At 56.3% G+C, this 11,860-nt stretch overlaps 2 protein-coding genes across 2 annotated transcripts; one reads left to right on the top strand and one right to left on the bottom strand.

Moving 5' to 3' along the window:
* Window positions 1-255: 255 nt before the first annotated feature.
* On the top strand, window positions 256-4,662 carry COL8A2 (collagen, type VIII, alpha 2). Its single transcript, XM_008585515.1, has 2 exons — window positions 256-451; window positions 1,069-4,662. The coding sequence occupies exons 1-2, from the start codon at window positions 268-270 to the stop codon at window positions 2,985-2,987; spliced, it is 2,103 nt and encodes a 700-aa protein (XP_008583737.1). The 5' UTR covers window positions 256-267; the 3' UTR covers window positions 2,988-4,662.
* Window positions 4,663-6,829: 2,167 nt separating this feature from the next.
* Window positions 6,830-9,422, bottom strand: ADPRHL2 (ADP-ribosylhydrolase like 2). The gene is made up of 5 exons (XM_008585506.1): window positions 9,328-9,422; window positions 8,839-9,046; window positions 8,571-8,755; window positions 8,209-8,309; window positions 6,830-7,657 (listed from the first exon to the last, which is right to left on the bottom strand). Exons 1-5 carry the CDS (start codon window positions 9,393-9,395, stop codon window positions 7,365-7,367), a joined length of 855 nt encoding a protein of 284 aa, XP_008583728.1. The 5' UTR covers window positions 9,396-9,422; the 3' UTR covers window positions 6,830-7,364.
* Between the last annotated feature and the right edge of the window lie 2,438 nt (window positions 9,423-11,860).

The following is an 11,860-nucleotide window of genomic DNA, read 5'->3' as shown; positions in this document are numbered from 1 at the left end:
GCTCTAGAAGACACGTTTGGTTGCAGAGAGTGACTGTTGTCCCCGAGAGGCTGGGCCCTGGGGGATAAAGAGGAGATAGAGAGCCATGGGCAAGGTTGGAAGAGGTTTAGGAGGTAGCTCTGGCAGACCCCTGTGACTTTGGCAATTGCTCATGAATAATTTCTGAATTCTGATCTTTTTCTGAGCCCCTGGGCCTAGTGCCAAACCACCCCGGGGTTGGCTTCATGACCCCTCTGTGTTCCTCCCTGCAGCACATCCACGGACGCCATGCACGGGGCTCAGATGCCTCAGTCTTTGCTGCTGCTGCTGTTGCTGCTGGGATGTAGGCCGCAGGCATCCTCTGGTGGTGGGGCTGGCGGGGCAGCCGGCTACGCGCCAGTGAAGTATGTGCAGCCCATGCAAAAAGGACCCGTGGGACCGCCCTTCCGCGAGGGCAAGGGCCAGTACCTGGGTGAGAGCCTCCCTCCCCCACAGTGCCTCAAACAGCTTCTGACCCCCAAACTCCCTGCCTCCCCGACCAACAAATCCTCCCAGGCCCCAATCCCCACCAAAGATCTTCCCATCCCTACCGTTCTTCCTGATGCTGGTCGAGGTCCTCTCAGCCCTGGAGGGACTGGAAGCAAGGTACAGCTGGCTGGCACAGGTGGTCTTCAGAAGGGACAGTGTGGGAAGGTATATGGAGAAGTGGTGGGATGGGGTGGGCGGAGTGGGGGGCGGTGTGTTACTCCAACAGGCTCTAAGGTGGGCTGCTGGTGCCACCTCGTGGCCATTCCACCCCCAGGTCATGCAGGGATGAGAGTCATCCCAAGCTCACAGGAAAGGTCTGGCCTGAGTAGGTTGGGTGCTAGGAGCTCTGGGCGAAGACACTCTGCAGCCCCCAAGGTGGCCGTTGGACCACCCCTATAATCCATCTTCCACGTGAGCAGGGAGGGAGAGTGGTCTTCGTGAGCAGATACAGAGCCTTGTTCCTCTTCAGTGTACCTCATACTGGCATAGGGGAGTAGGTAGATGGGGTCTCCTGTCCCCATTCTCCAGGCCCCTGACTGCCCCCTTCTCTCTCTCTCTCAGATATGCCTCTACCGATGCTGCCAATGGACCTGAAAGGAGAGCCAGGCCCCCCTGGGAAGCCCGGGCCTCGGGGCCCCCCTGGCCCTCCTGGCTTCCCAGGAAAACCAGGCACCGGAAAGCCCGGGCTCCATGGGCAGCCTGGCCCAGCCGGCCCCCCTGGCTTCTCCCGAATGGGCAAGGCTGGTCCTCCAGGGCTCCCTGGCAAGGTTGGACCACCAGGGCAGCCAGGGCTTCGAGGGGAGCCAGGAATACGAGGGGACCAGGGCCTCCGGGGGCTCCCGGGGCCCCCTGGCCTCCCTGGCCCCTCAGGCATTACTGTCCCTGGAAAACCAGGTGCCCAGGGGGCTCCAGGGCCCCCAGGATTCCAGGGGGAGCCAGGGATCCAGGGGGAGCCTGGGCCCCCAGGTGATCGAGGCCTCAAGGGGGATAATGGAGTGGGCCAGCCAGGACTACCTGGGGCCCCAGGGCAGGGGGGTGCCCCTGGACCCCCTGGCCTCCCTGGTCCAGCTGGCTTGGGAAAACCAGGTTTGGATGGGCTTCCTGGGGCACCCGGAGACAAGGGTGAGCCTGGGCCTCCTGGGGTTCCAGGCCCCAGTGGGGAGCCAGGAGTTGTGGGCCCAAAAGGACCCCCAGGGGTAGACGGTATAGGGGTTCCAGGAGTAGCAGGGGTGCCAGGGCCACAGGGCCCAGCAGGGGTCAAAGGGGAACCAGGGACCCGAGGCCCTCCTGGCCTGATAGGCCCCACTGGCTATGGGATGCCAGGACTGCCAGGCCCCAAAGGGGACAGGGGCCCAGCTGGGGTCCCAGGGCTCTTGGGGGACAGAGGTGAGCCAGGTGAGGATGGGGAGCCAGGGGAGCAAGGCCCACAGGGCCTCGGGGGCCCCCCTGGACTTCCTGGGTCTGCAGGGCTCCCTGGCAGACGTGGGCCCCCTGGGCCTAAGGGGGAGGCAGGGCCTGGAGGGCCCCCAGGAGTGCCTGGCATTCGGGGTGACCAGGGGCCTAGTGGCCTGGCTGGGAAACCTGGGCTCCCAGGTGAGAGGGGACTTCCTGGGGCCCATGGACCCCCTGGACCTACTGGGCCCAAGGGCGAACCGGGTTTCACGGGCCGCCCTGGAGGACCAGGGGTGGCAGGAGCCCTTGGGCAGAAGGGCGACTTGGGGCTCCCTGGGCAGCCTGGCCTGAGGGGCCCCTCAGGGATCCCAGGACTTCAGGGCCCCACTGGCCCTATCGGGCCCCAGGGTTTGCCAGGCCTGAAGGGTGAACCAGGCCTGCCAGGGCCCCCTGGGGAGGGGAAAGTCGGGGAACCTGGAACAGCTGGGCCCACAGGGCCCCCTGGGGTCCCTGGCTCCCCAGGACTCACAGGCCTTCCTGGGCCTCCTGGGCCTCCTGGCCCCCCTGGTGCCCCTGGGGCCTTCGACGAGACTGGCATTGCAGGCCTCCACCTGCCCAACGGTGGTGTGGAGGGTGCTGTGCTGGGCAAGGGGGGCAAGCCACAGTTTGGGCTGGGTGAGCTATCAGCCCACGCCACGCCGGCCTTCACCGCTGTGCTCACCTCGCCCTTCCCTGCCTCAGGCATGCCTGTTAAATTTGACCGAACTCTCTACAATGGCCACAGTGGCTACAACCCGGCCACTGGCATCTTTACCTGCCCTGTGGGCGGCGTCTACTACTTTGCCTACCATGTACACGTCAAGGGCACCAACGTGTGGGTGGCCCTGTACAAGAACAACGTGCCAGCTACCTACACCTACGACGAGTACAAGAAGGGCTACCTGGACCAGGCGTCTGGCGGGGCTGTGCTCCAGCTGCGGCCCAACGACCAGGTCTGGGTTCAGATGCCCTCGGACCAGGCCAACGGCCTCTACTCCACCGAGTACATCCATTCCTCCTTTTCAGGATTCTTGCTCTGCCCCACATAACCCGTGGGGGGCCCTGCTGCCCTGGCCTCCTCCTCTTTAGTGGTAGAGTGACCTTTTCAGTTACAAAGAATCTCCATTTAAAGAAAAAAACCAAAGGCTGAACAGAGGGGGCCATGGCCTTGGCCTGAGGAGACTTGACCCTACATGCAGGCTGAGAGTGTTTTTGCAAGGGCCTGGCCTGCATTCCTCTCCCCCAAATGTCTGCAGTGTTGGGGTTGCACCCCTATTCCTGCCCTGCCTGATCTGCAGACAGGGCCCAGGACACTCAGCCTGGCCCGTTTTGAGTCCTGGGTGCTGCTGGGACCTGAAGGAGCTGAGAGGGGGCTGAGCTCCCCCATCCATCCACGTGGGGACCCAGATGGCACCTGCTCAAGGAATGGGGCATGCCTCCCTCATAGTCCTTGGCTGGGGCTCCTCCAGCTCCCCCAGGACCTCCCACACATGACAGTTTTTGTTTCCCTCCAGGGGACAGGGAGAGGAGGGGGACCATCGAGGTGGCGCATGGACACCTTGCCAGCACTGCCACCCCAGTGGTGATGCTGTGGCATCAGGCCTGTCCACAGCAGGTACTGTTGTGTGGCCCTCTCTGTGGGCTCCTGGGGAGGTCAGCTCCCTTTCACTGCTCCAGCCACAGCCATGGGGAAAGGTGGGTTGTGAGGGGTAGGGGCATGGATCTGGGGCAGGACGGCAGCTCTTCCCATCTGTCCCCATTTCCCTGGCTGCCCCAGCTGCTCTGGCTCTGCTTAGCAAGAGGGCAGCCACACAGACCCCTAGGGACTTCCACAGGCCAGAAAGATCAAACTCTGTGAAATGTGTACAAGTGTCTAGCACAGATGGTGGCACAAGGCAGGACTGACAATTAACAAGTGTCCCTCTCTTTCTCTCCTATCACCTGCTGCAGGGGGACAGGGTTTCTCATACCTAATTGTAAGGGGATCCTTGCCACCCCCAACTCATCTCCCCAAGGCAGAGAGCTTCTTGTCTGGCCCTCTGAATAAGGTGCACCCAAGTTCGGGGATGAAGTCTCCCACTTGCTTTTCCTTAATAAGAACCACATGGGGGGGTATATGTGTCTACTATAGGGGTTAATCTGTGAGGGCTTCCTCTTTCTACCCGATGGTTCCAATTTCCTGTTCTAAGCAGGATTAGGGACCAGGAGGCTGAGGCTCTGAGAGAAAGGGTGCCAGTGGGCCCCTTTGGAATGGGGTTGGCTCCCGATGTTTCCCCAGAGCCCCTCTGCAGGAAACAGGATCCCCCTCACAGCCCCTCAGCCCCTAGCTCAAGCTGAGTGGATGAAACTGAGGTTAGTGCAGGGGGCAGGCATATGGACATTCTTGGCCAGGCGAGGAGGACCACTTCCCCAGAGGCTCGAGGCCTCTCCCTCAGCCCTCGCCACGCCAGCCCACTTTCCTGTGCCGGGTGTGAACCTGGGTCACACGATGTGATCTCATTGCACTGCTCCAATTCTGGCCCACTCCAGACTGCCCGTGATGGTAATGGAGGTGACTGCCGACTGCTGACTCGCTGGGCAGCAGTTAGTTCTTCAGGCTCCTTGCCGACCCTCCTTCCCTGCCCACAGCTTCTCCAAATGAAGCGGGCTATTTGACTGCTCACTTTAGCTTTCAGAAGCGAAAACCCAAATCTGCCTGTGACATTTTAAGAAAAGGTTTTTTTTTTTTTGGGGGGGGGGGTTCATGGTTTATTTCTTACTCCCTAACACCCAAGAGACCCAACTAGGGAGTCTCAAGCCATACCTGGTGGGGGTCCTTTGTTTGACCTCCTCCTTCTGCCTGGGTCAAAGCCACCACAATCTGATGTGTTAGGGATGGGTTCTGATCGGCAGAAATTAATCAGCTCCCAAAGGGAGTCCAGGGGACTAAGTAGGGTGCCAAGGGAGCTAAAAAGAGCTGTTTCACAGAGCTGAGCTTCTGCCAAATTTCATTCCTGAAGCCTTTAGGGAGGTGTGGTTGGCGTTTCTGAAATGTTTATGGGATTTGAGTTGCAGGTGTCCACTTAAGCGACTAGCTTTGATAAACAATGTCAGATTTAACTATGAAAAATGCATTACCTTGTGCACTTTTATATTCTGATTCCTCATTTTTTTAAGATTAAGGTTTAAATGTTTTCCACTAGTAATATCATTTCTAATCTGGTATAGGAAACTTAGTTCTCTACATACTTATGTGCCCTGTGTCACAGAAGATTTGGGAAAAATGCACTCGGGAATCAAAGAAAATGGGACTTCTTTTTGAAAAGAAAAACAACAGTATTGACTGTATTGACACAACCTCAATAAAACCTGTTGTATAAAACAGCACTGTGATGAGATTGGCATTGATGCAGAGTGTCTCCAGCTCTGGGCTTAGAGTCCAGGAGTGCTCCTCTACATACTTATGTGCCCTGTGTCACAGAAGATTTGGGAAAAATGCACTCGGGAATCAAAGAAAATGGGACTTCTTTTTGAAAAGAAAAACAACAGTATTGACTGTATTGACACAACCTCAATAAAACCTGTTGTATAAAACAGCACTGTGATGAGATTGGCATTGATGCAGAGTGTCTCCAGCTCTGGGCTTAGAGTCCAGGAGTGCTCTGGGGCTCTTGTGTTTTTTTTTTTTTTTTGAGACCGGCCGCACCCGCAGGAGCACTACGGTGCTCCCAGCGCCACACTCTCCCGAGTGCGCCACAGGCTCGGCCCTCGTGTGCTTTCTCAAGCATGTGTTCCTCAGCAGCCCCCAGCCTAGGGTCTGTCACCACCTCGTCAGACTTGCTCCATGCTCCTCAGCTGCTGAGGCTATGTACCCAGCAAATGCCAAGAGGCATTTTAAGAAACAAAGGCAGGCAGTAGCTAGAGCTGGGGGAGATGGACCAATGGAACATTCTTGCAAGCTCTTAGGGGTAGTGGAACATAACAGCTGGCTCAGGATCCCAAGGACCAAGTTTCAACATCTGATACAAATTATGAATGAAATTGTGAATCTTTGCTCCTGAGGGCAGGGCTAGTGCCAGGCCCAATGCTGAAGACAGGGCTGAGGGAGGCGTCCTGGCAGAAAGCATCTGTTGATAACCTGCCATTCTCTGCAGCAAGGGATCTGTCCCTGGCTGTGGGGATCTGGGACAGTGGATCGGTCGGTGCCCTCAAAAGTCCTGTGGTGCATCCCAGCCTGGCAGAACCCCATCTTGGCTGAAAACCCCAACAGTCCTGAAACATCAGGCTAGCTATAGAGCTGTGTAAGCCTGTCTCTCCAATGAGGCTGGAAGGAAGCTAAGGAAATATACCTACAGTTTGAGGAGAGGCATCCCCTCCCTTTCAACTCTTCTTTCTTCAAAGTGGATGCTATGCAAGACTTCCTGTGGGGCAAGGCCTTGGACTGGGCCCCAAGATACAGGAGGCACACAGCGTTCAGTCCACCCAGGGCACCTGCAGTGTTGCACCCTCCCCCCAAAGGCTGGCAGTCTGGTGATAGAAGGTGCTCTCTGCACCCTTGAAGGGGGTTCCTATTCCTGGCCCAACCAGGCCTGTGTCCTATTTGGGGAAGTTGGGCTCTGAGAGTAGGCAAATCTGAATTGTTCCTGCCCACTGCCTCTAGCAAAGCACTTGGCCCAGCTGCTTAGGCCACTCTGAGTGATGTCCAACAAGAAAAGCCACCAACACATGCCTACTTGGCCCTTCCTGGCTGAACAATGCAGCCAGTAGGAAGAGCTGCAGGAATCTGCCTGACAACACGGCAGCTTACATTGGGATCCCAGCTCCCAGAAGAGTGCAGCCCAGACAGAGAGGCACTGGGCTTGAGAAGGCCAAGCTGCCAGGAAAGAAGAATCCATTCAGGGAAAAACAGAAATGTAAGAAACAGTGGTGGGATTTACCACAGTTTATTGCTGTGACTTCCACTGGAAGCTGTTAACAAGCCCCATGACAGCCAAGGGCCAGGTATGCACCTAGATCAGCTGGATGCTTGTGCCTTGATCCACAAAACTTGCTGCTCAGTCAACGGCAGGCTTTCTGGCAAATTGGCTAAAACCCAACAGGGAGAATGATACTACTGCAGATCATTTCTACCTCCCCAAATCCCATATCTTACATAATAAAGGGAAATGCCATAAGCAGTCCTCCAAAGGAAAACCTGCCCTGGTCCCTCATGTCTCACTGAGGAGCCAGGGAGTGCCCCACGGCTCTGCAGCAAGCCAGAAACCCAGCACCAGGGAGGCACCAGTCCATCGCTTGCTGTTCCAGAGAGACCCCAGCCCCAATGGCACACTCAGCCCTGCACTGCAGGAAGACTGAGGCAGGGGTGCCAAGCTTGAGGAGCCGAAGGTTTCCAATGTGAGCTGCAGTTAGTCCTGCTGGACATGGCAGAACCCCCACAGCTGTGGCCCTCACAGACTCTTCTGGAAGACCCGGTGCAGGCTCTGGGCCAGGACATCTGTCTCCTCATAGCCCTCACAACTTTGCTGCCAGCTCTCTGGCACCTGACCCATCCCATAGTAGGCACCAGCAATGGCCCCAGCCATGGTGGCAATGGTGTCTGTGTCCCCACCAAGTGAGATGGAATAGATGAGAGTCCTTTGGAGGCTATTGAAGGTAGAGGGGATCTCAGGATCGGGCTCCATGCAGCGCAGGAAGCAGTAGATGGCAGTGGGCACAGATTCGAAGGCAGCGATGCCATTCCCTACAGAGAAGCCAGATTATAGGAACTGGGCCTGCCCCCATGCCCCCAGTCAACACTTCCAGCTTCAAGCGGGGCTGCCGTTAGGATCACAGGCTCTAGAGTTAGACTGCTGGGGTTCAATTCTGGCCCCACCACATACTGGCAGCGTGACTGGGAAAGTTACCTCATCGCTATGATTCCTTAGTGTAGAGGGAATAAGGTTAGGAATCTCTCACAGGCTGCTGTGAGGCTGAGGGGACATCATGTCTGTAAAGCACTCTGCACAGTACCCACGGTAAAGTGCTAGGTAAACATCTGTTACCAACATTAGCTGTATACACTGGGGGCCAGTTGCCATTTCTGGGGACACTGATCTGCAAGGCTGAAGGTGCTGCAGCTCTAGAACAAGAAGGCGCAGAGCTCACAACCCTGCCAAAGACCCTACAGAGCGCAGCTCTAGCTGTCACAGCAGCCCGAGGCAAAGATGTGAAGGTGGGCATGATCCCAAGCTCCCCTCTCCTCCCTGAAGGACTCTGGGTTTGGGGGGACAAATCACAGCTGAGTCCACCCACCTAGTTCAGACACCACTTCCTCTCTGGTCACTGAGTCCTGATCCAGAAGCTCTGCAATCTTCTTCAGTCGGCTGCAGTATGGACGCTCCTCCATGCCCAACCTGGCGTGGGGGAGAGATTATAGGGAGGTCAGAGCCAGCAGGGATGTGGTCACGTTGACACTCAGGGAGGGGGCTAGGTGTGAGCGAGTTGTTTTGTTCTCTGGGTCCCTGAGAACCTTGAAACACAGACAAGGCAACGGGCCTTCTTCCTGTCCCTCTGCCATAAGGAAGGAAGATTCAGCTCTGTGGCAATGTCAGAGGCTTCCTCGCCCCCACCCCCACCCTCACACACACTCAGACACACCTTCAGCCCATACTCACTCCCTGGCATCCAAGACAGACTGAGCATCACCCTCCAGCTCCTCCATGTGGCCCAGGAGTTGCTCGAGGAAGTGCTCACTGGAAGACTCGCCCTGCAAAGCCAGGTACACAGCCAGGGCCTGCAGGATGGCACCATTGTAACCCAGGGAGGAGGCGTGTGTCAGCTGGGCCGAGAGCCGGGCAAACTAGGGAGAGGAAGACCTGCTGTCACAGGACCCAGGCTATGGAAGTGGGAGGAGAAAGTACAGAAGCCACCCATGTTGAATACCTTCTGCACATCTTGGACACTGCTATAGGCCAGGGAGATGCCAGCTACCCGCATGGCACCCCCATTGCCATAGGACCCTTTCCCATTAAACTGAGCCCGGGCAGGCTCATATACATCGCGACACTTAGGGCTCAGGAGCTTCTTGAAGACGGTGACTACTCCAGCACCATAACCCCTGTCGGGGTCTTTCTTGTACTCTTGAGCAAACCTAGGGAAGAGAAGAGAGACAGAGTTGGGATGGGATGCCACTCAGGGTTGGGAGGGAAGAAATCTTGGCTGGTTTGGAAAAAGAGGAAACCTTGGGGACCTAAGGAGCCTGTATCAGCAGTGCTGTCATTTCTAGCTTGGGAAGCTGCATCAGCCCTAGAAACAGGGTACTGCAGAGGGTGGGGGTCCCAGCATGCCCAGACATCATTCCTCTGGTCAAGGGGTGCGATAACTCTGCCCACCTGGTTTACCTCATCCCAAGACCATCCACCATCCCCTCACCTGTGAGCCATGTCCACCTCATCGAAGGCCTCCTTGGCCAGCAGGGACTGCACCAGGGTCCTGGCCATGGCTGTGTCATCTGTGTAGTACAGTGCTTCTGTGGGGAAAGGAGGGGCTGTGTCATCTGTGTAGTACAGTGCTTCTGTGGGGGAGAGCACGCTGCAGGGCTCTAGGGAGAAGGCCTCCCACTCATTCCTTTAGAGTTCCCACATCTAAAGTGACTTTAAATCAGCCTCTCACGCTCCTCCAGTTTCCTGGGCTCTAAAAGCCTAGGATTTCAGCCTTGGGATTTTCAGCAATTTTTTATTCAAGTCAGTCACCATATCCTGCTGATTCCTGAAGGAAAACCTTCCATCTCCTTCTGGCTGCTGTCACTGAGCTCCAATCTTAATACGATCTGCTGGGACTATAGGCAGAGCTGCTCAAATCTCCTGCACATCCCCACCCTCCAACTCAGCCTATATGTGCTGCCAGAAAAACCCTCCTGAGAGCAGACAACCACTTTCCTCATCTCACTCTCCTGCTCAAAATGGCTAGCTGTTGCCTTCAGGATGAGATCAAAATAAATGGCCTTTACATTCAAAACCTTTCCCAGTCTAGCCCCTTCCTTCCTCACCCATCTTATATCCCACTGCTCCCTTACACATGCTCAGAACCAATCTTGGAGCTTGGGTCAAGTCCTTCCCAGCCAGGCTGCTCCCCTCCCTCCACTCCGCCACACCTCCATCCCCTCTGAGTGCCTGTGAATACAGCTCTGGCACAGCATTAGTGGTTATTTTGTGACTTCTCACCCCGTCCTGGGTATATCCCAAGCCCCAAACCCCACTTCTCCTTTCCCTTTTCACTCTTAGGTGGCCCTTACCTCCTACTTCACTAGGAGAGGTAGCTAACAGGTATCTCATCCACAGCTGCACTCTCCAGTCTCCCCCAGAGGGAGTTAGTCTCTCGGTCAAAGGTGAAGTCCACCCCCAGTCCACTTCCCAGGGGACCTTGTTCTTACCTTGTCCCTTCTCTCCTGTACCCTCAACCTCTCCCTCTGTGGTGGTACAGCATCTATGCTCTCTCCATTTGGTCACTGCACCCTGATTTTCCCCAGAGAACCACTGTTCTCCACTCTTGATCCAGGTGACTAGGGCATGGAGTTAACCCCACCTCTAGCCTAATTAAACAGCATACCACATTCCCATAGGGATGGACATATGACCTAAGCCAGGCCCATGAGAACCAGGTGGGGGCTTTGGTTGGGACTGCTGCAAAGAGAAACTTCCTCTGCTGGAGGTGCTGAACCAGGAGCTGCTGGGAAGGGTCTGCCACAGTGAGTGAAGTCCCTCCAGAAGAAAACAGGTCTGAACATGCAGAGAGGAATTTGAGCTTTGTGCAGATGGTCTGAACCCCTAGATTCAGCTCTGCTTGAAGCCAGACCTCCCTCTGGACTTTCCAGTTACATCGGCCAATACACTCCCTTGTTGCTTAGGGCATTTTGAGTTGGTTTTTTGTCACTCTCATCCAAAGGGTCCTAAAACACCTCTCAACCTAAAACATGCTTTTTCCTCATCATAACATCAAACCAAAAATGAAATAAAAAACCATCCTTCCATCTTGTCTTCACCTCGACTACAGCTCATCTCTCTCCTTCCCATCATACCAAACCATACTATTTTCTCATTTCCCATTTCCTCCTTAACTCACTGAATATGCCTTTCTAAGTCCAGTCTTCCCCCTAAACTCTGTAGCACGACACGAGTGACCAGCGTCATCTTGAAATTCTTTTCTGGGTTTTTGTCGATACCCGCTCCTGCCTGTCTTCCTAACAGTTTCCTTCTCTAGCTCCCTTCCTTTTTCCTGTATCTCCCTCGTAAAGACGGGTGTTCTCCGGGGTTCTGAATATGGCCCTTTTTTCTTACTATTCTACAAGCTCTCCAAGAAGAATCACGTGCTCTGCTTGACCTCAGACCTGATACCTGAGCTGAGATCTGGGTGATGAGCTGACTACACAAAGGAAGGAAAGGGGAACGGGAGGTAGCTTTACAGGCAAGGGACGGCACGTGCACACACGTGGGCCAAAAAGGACACGTTAAGGACCTACGAGCAATGGAGAATCACTGCAGGGCTCTCTGCGCGGGAGGACGCGGGAGGATTTATGCTTTGGGAAGAGCACGCACGCCGTGAGCAGAGTGCGCTGGTGGCGCGCTGCTTCGCGGGAAGCGGTGAAACAGGGCCCGCCGGCAGGGCGTGTGTGCCGGGCTGGGCGCGGTGCACGAAGATGACGCCCAGGTCATCACGGTGGGGACCACGGTGTTGCCATGCCCCACGTGGGAGATGCTAGGGCGAGACGTGTGAGGACGGAGCTCGGACTGGCGCGCGGAGGCCGAGATGTCCCCGCGGCAGCCGCATCTCCACACACCGCGGAGCCCCTTTTCCCGTCTGCCACTCCCCCCGACCCCGGCCGCGGCCCCCCTGGCTCCCAAAGGTCCCCGCCGCCAAGGCGCGCCCACGTTCGCCGGCCCCGCCCACCTGTCCGCGCGCTCCCGGG

Source organism: Galeopterus variegatus, unplaced genomic scaffold (genome assembly GCF_000696425.1).
Source record: "Galeopterus variegatus unplaced genomic scaffold, G_variegatus-3.0.2 Scaffold106, whole genome shotgun sequence".
In the NCBI taxonomy this organism is placed as follows: domain Eukaryota; kingdom Metazoa; phylum Chordata; class Mammalia; order Dermoptera; family Cynocephalidae; genus Galeopterus; species Galeopterus variegatus.
The sequence above is the reverse complement of the archived record's forward strand: the minus strand, read 5'-3'. Positions and strand labels throughout refer to the sequence as shown.

What these genes read in the sequence shown, in the direction of transcription:
- COL8A2 (XM_008585515.1), top strand. Translation starts at nt 268, where the DNA reads ATGCACGGGGCTCAGATGCCTCAGTCTTTGCTGCTGCTGCTGTTGCTG. An exon ending in GGGCAAGGGCCAGTACCTGG is followed by an intron (nt 452 to 1,068) that starts GTGAGAGCCTCC and finishes TCTCTCTCTCAG; the next exon opens with ATATGCCTCTACCGATGCTG.
- ADPRHL2 (XM_008585506.1), bottom strand. Translation starts at nt 9,395, where the DNA reads ATGGCCAGGACCCTGGTGCAGTCCCTGCTGGCCAAGGAGGCCTTCGAT. An exon ending in GTGTCCAAGATGTGCAGAAG is followed by an intron (nt 8,756 to 8,838) that starts GTATTCAACATG and finishes TCCTCTCCCTAG; the next exon opens with TTTGCCCGGCTCTCGGCCCA. An exon ending in GGAAGTGGTGTCTGAACTAG is followed by an intron (nt 7,658 to 8,208) that starts GTGGGTGGACTC and finishes GCTTCTCTGTAG; the next exon opens with GGAATGGCATCGCTGCCTTC.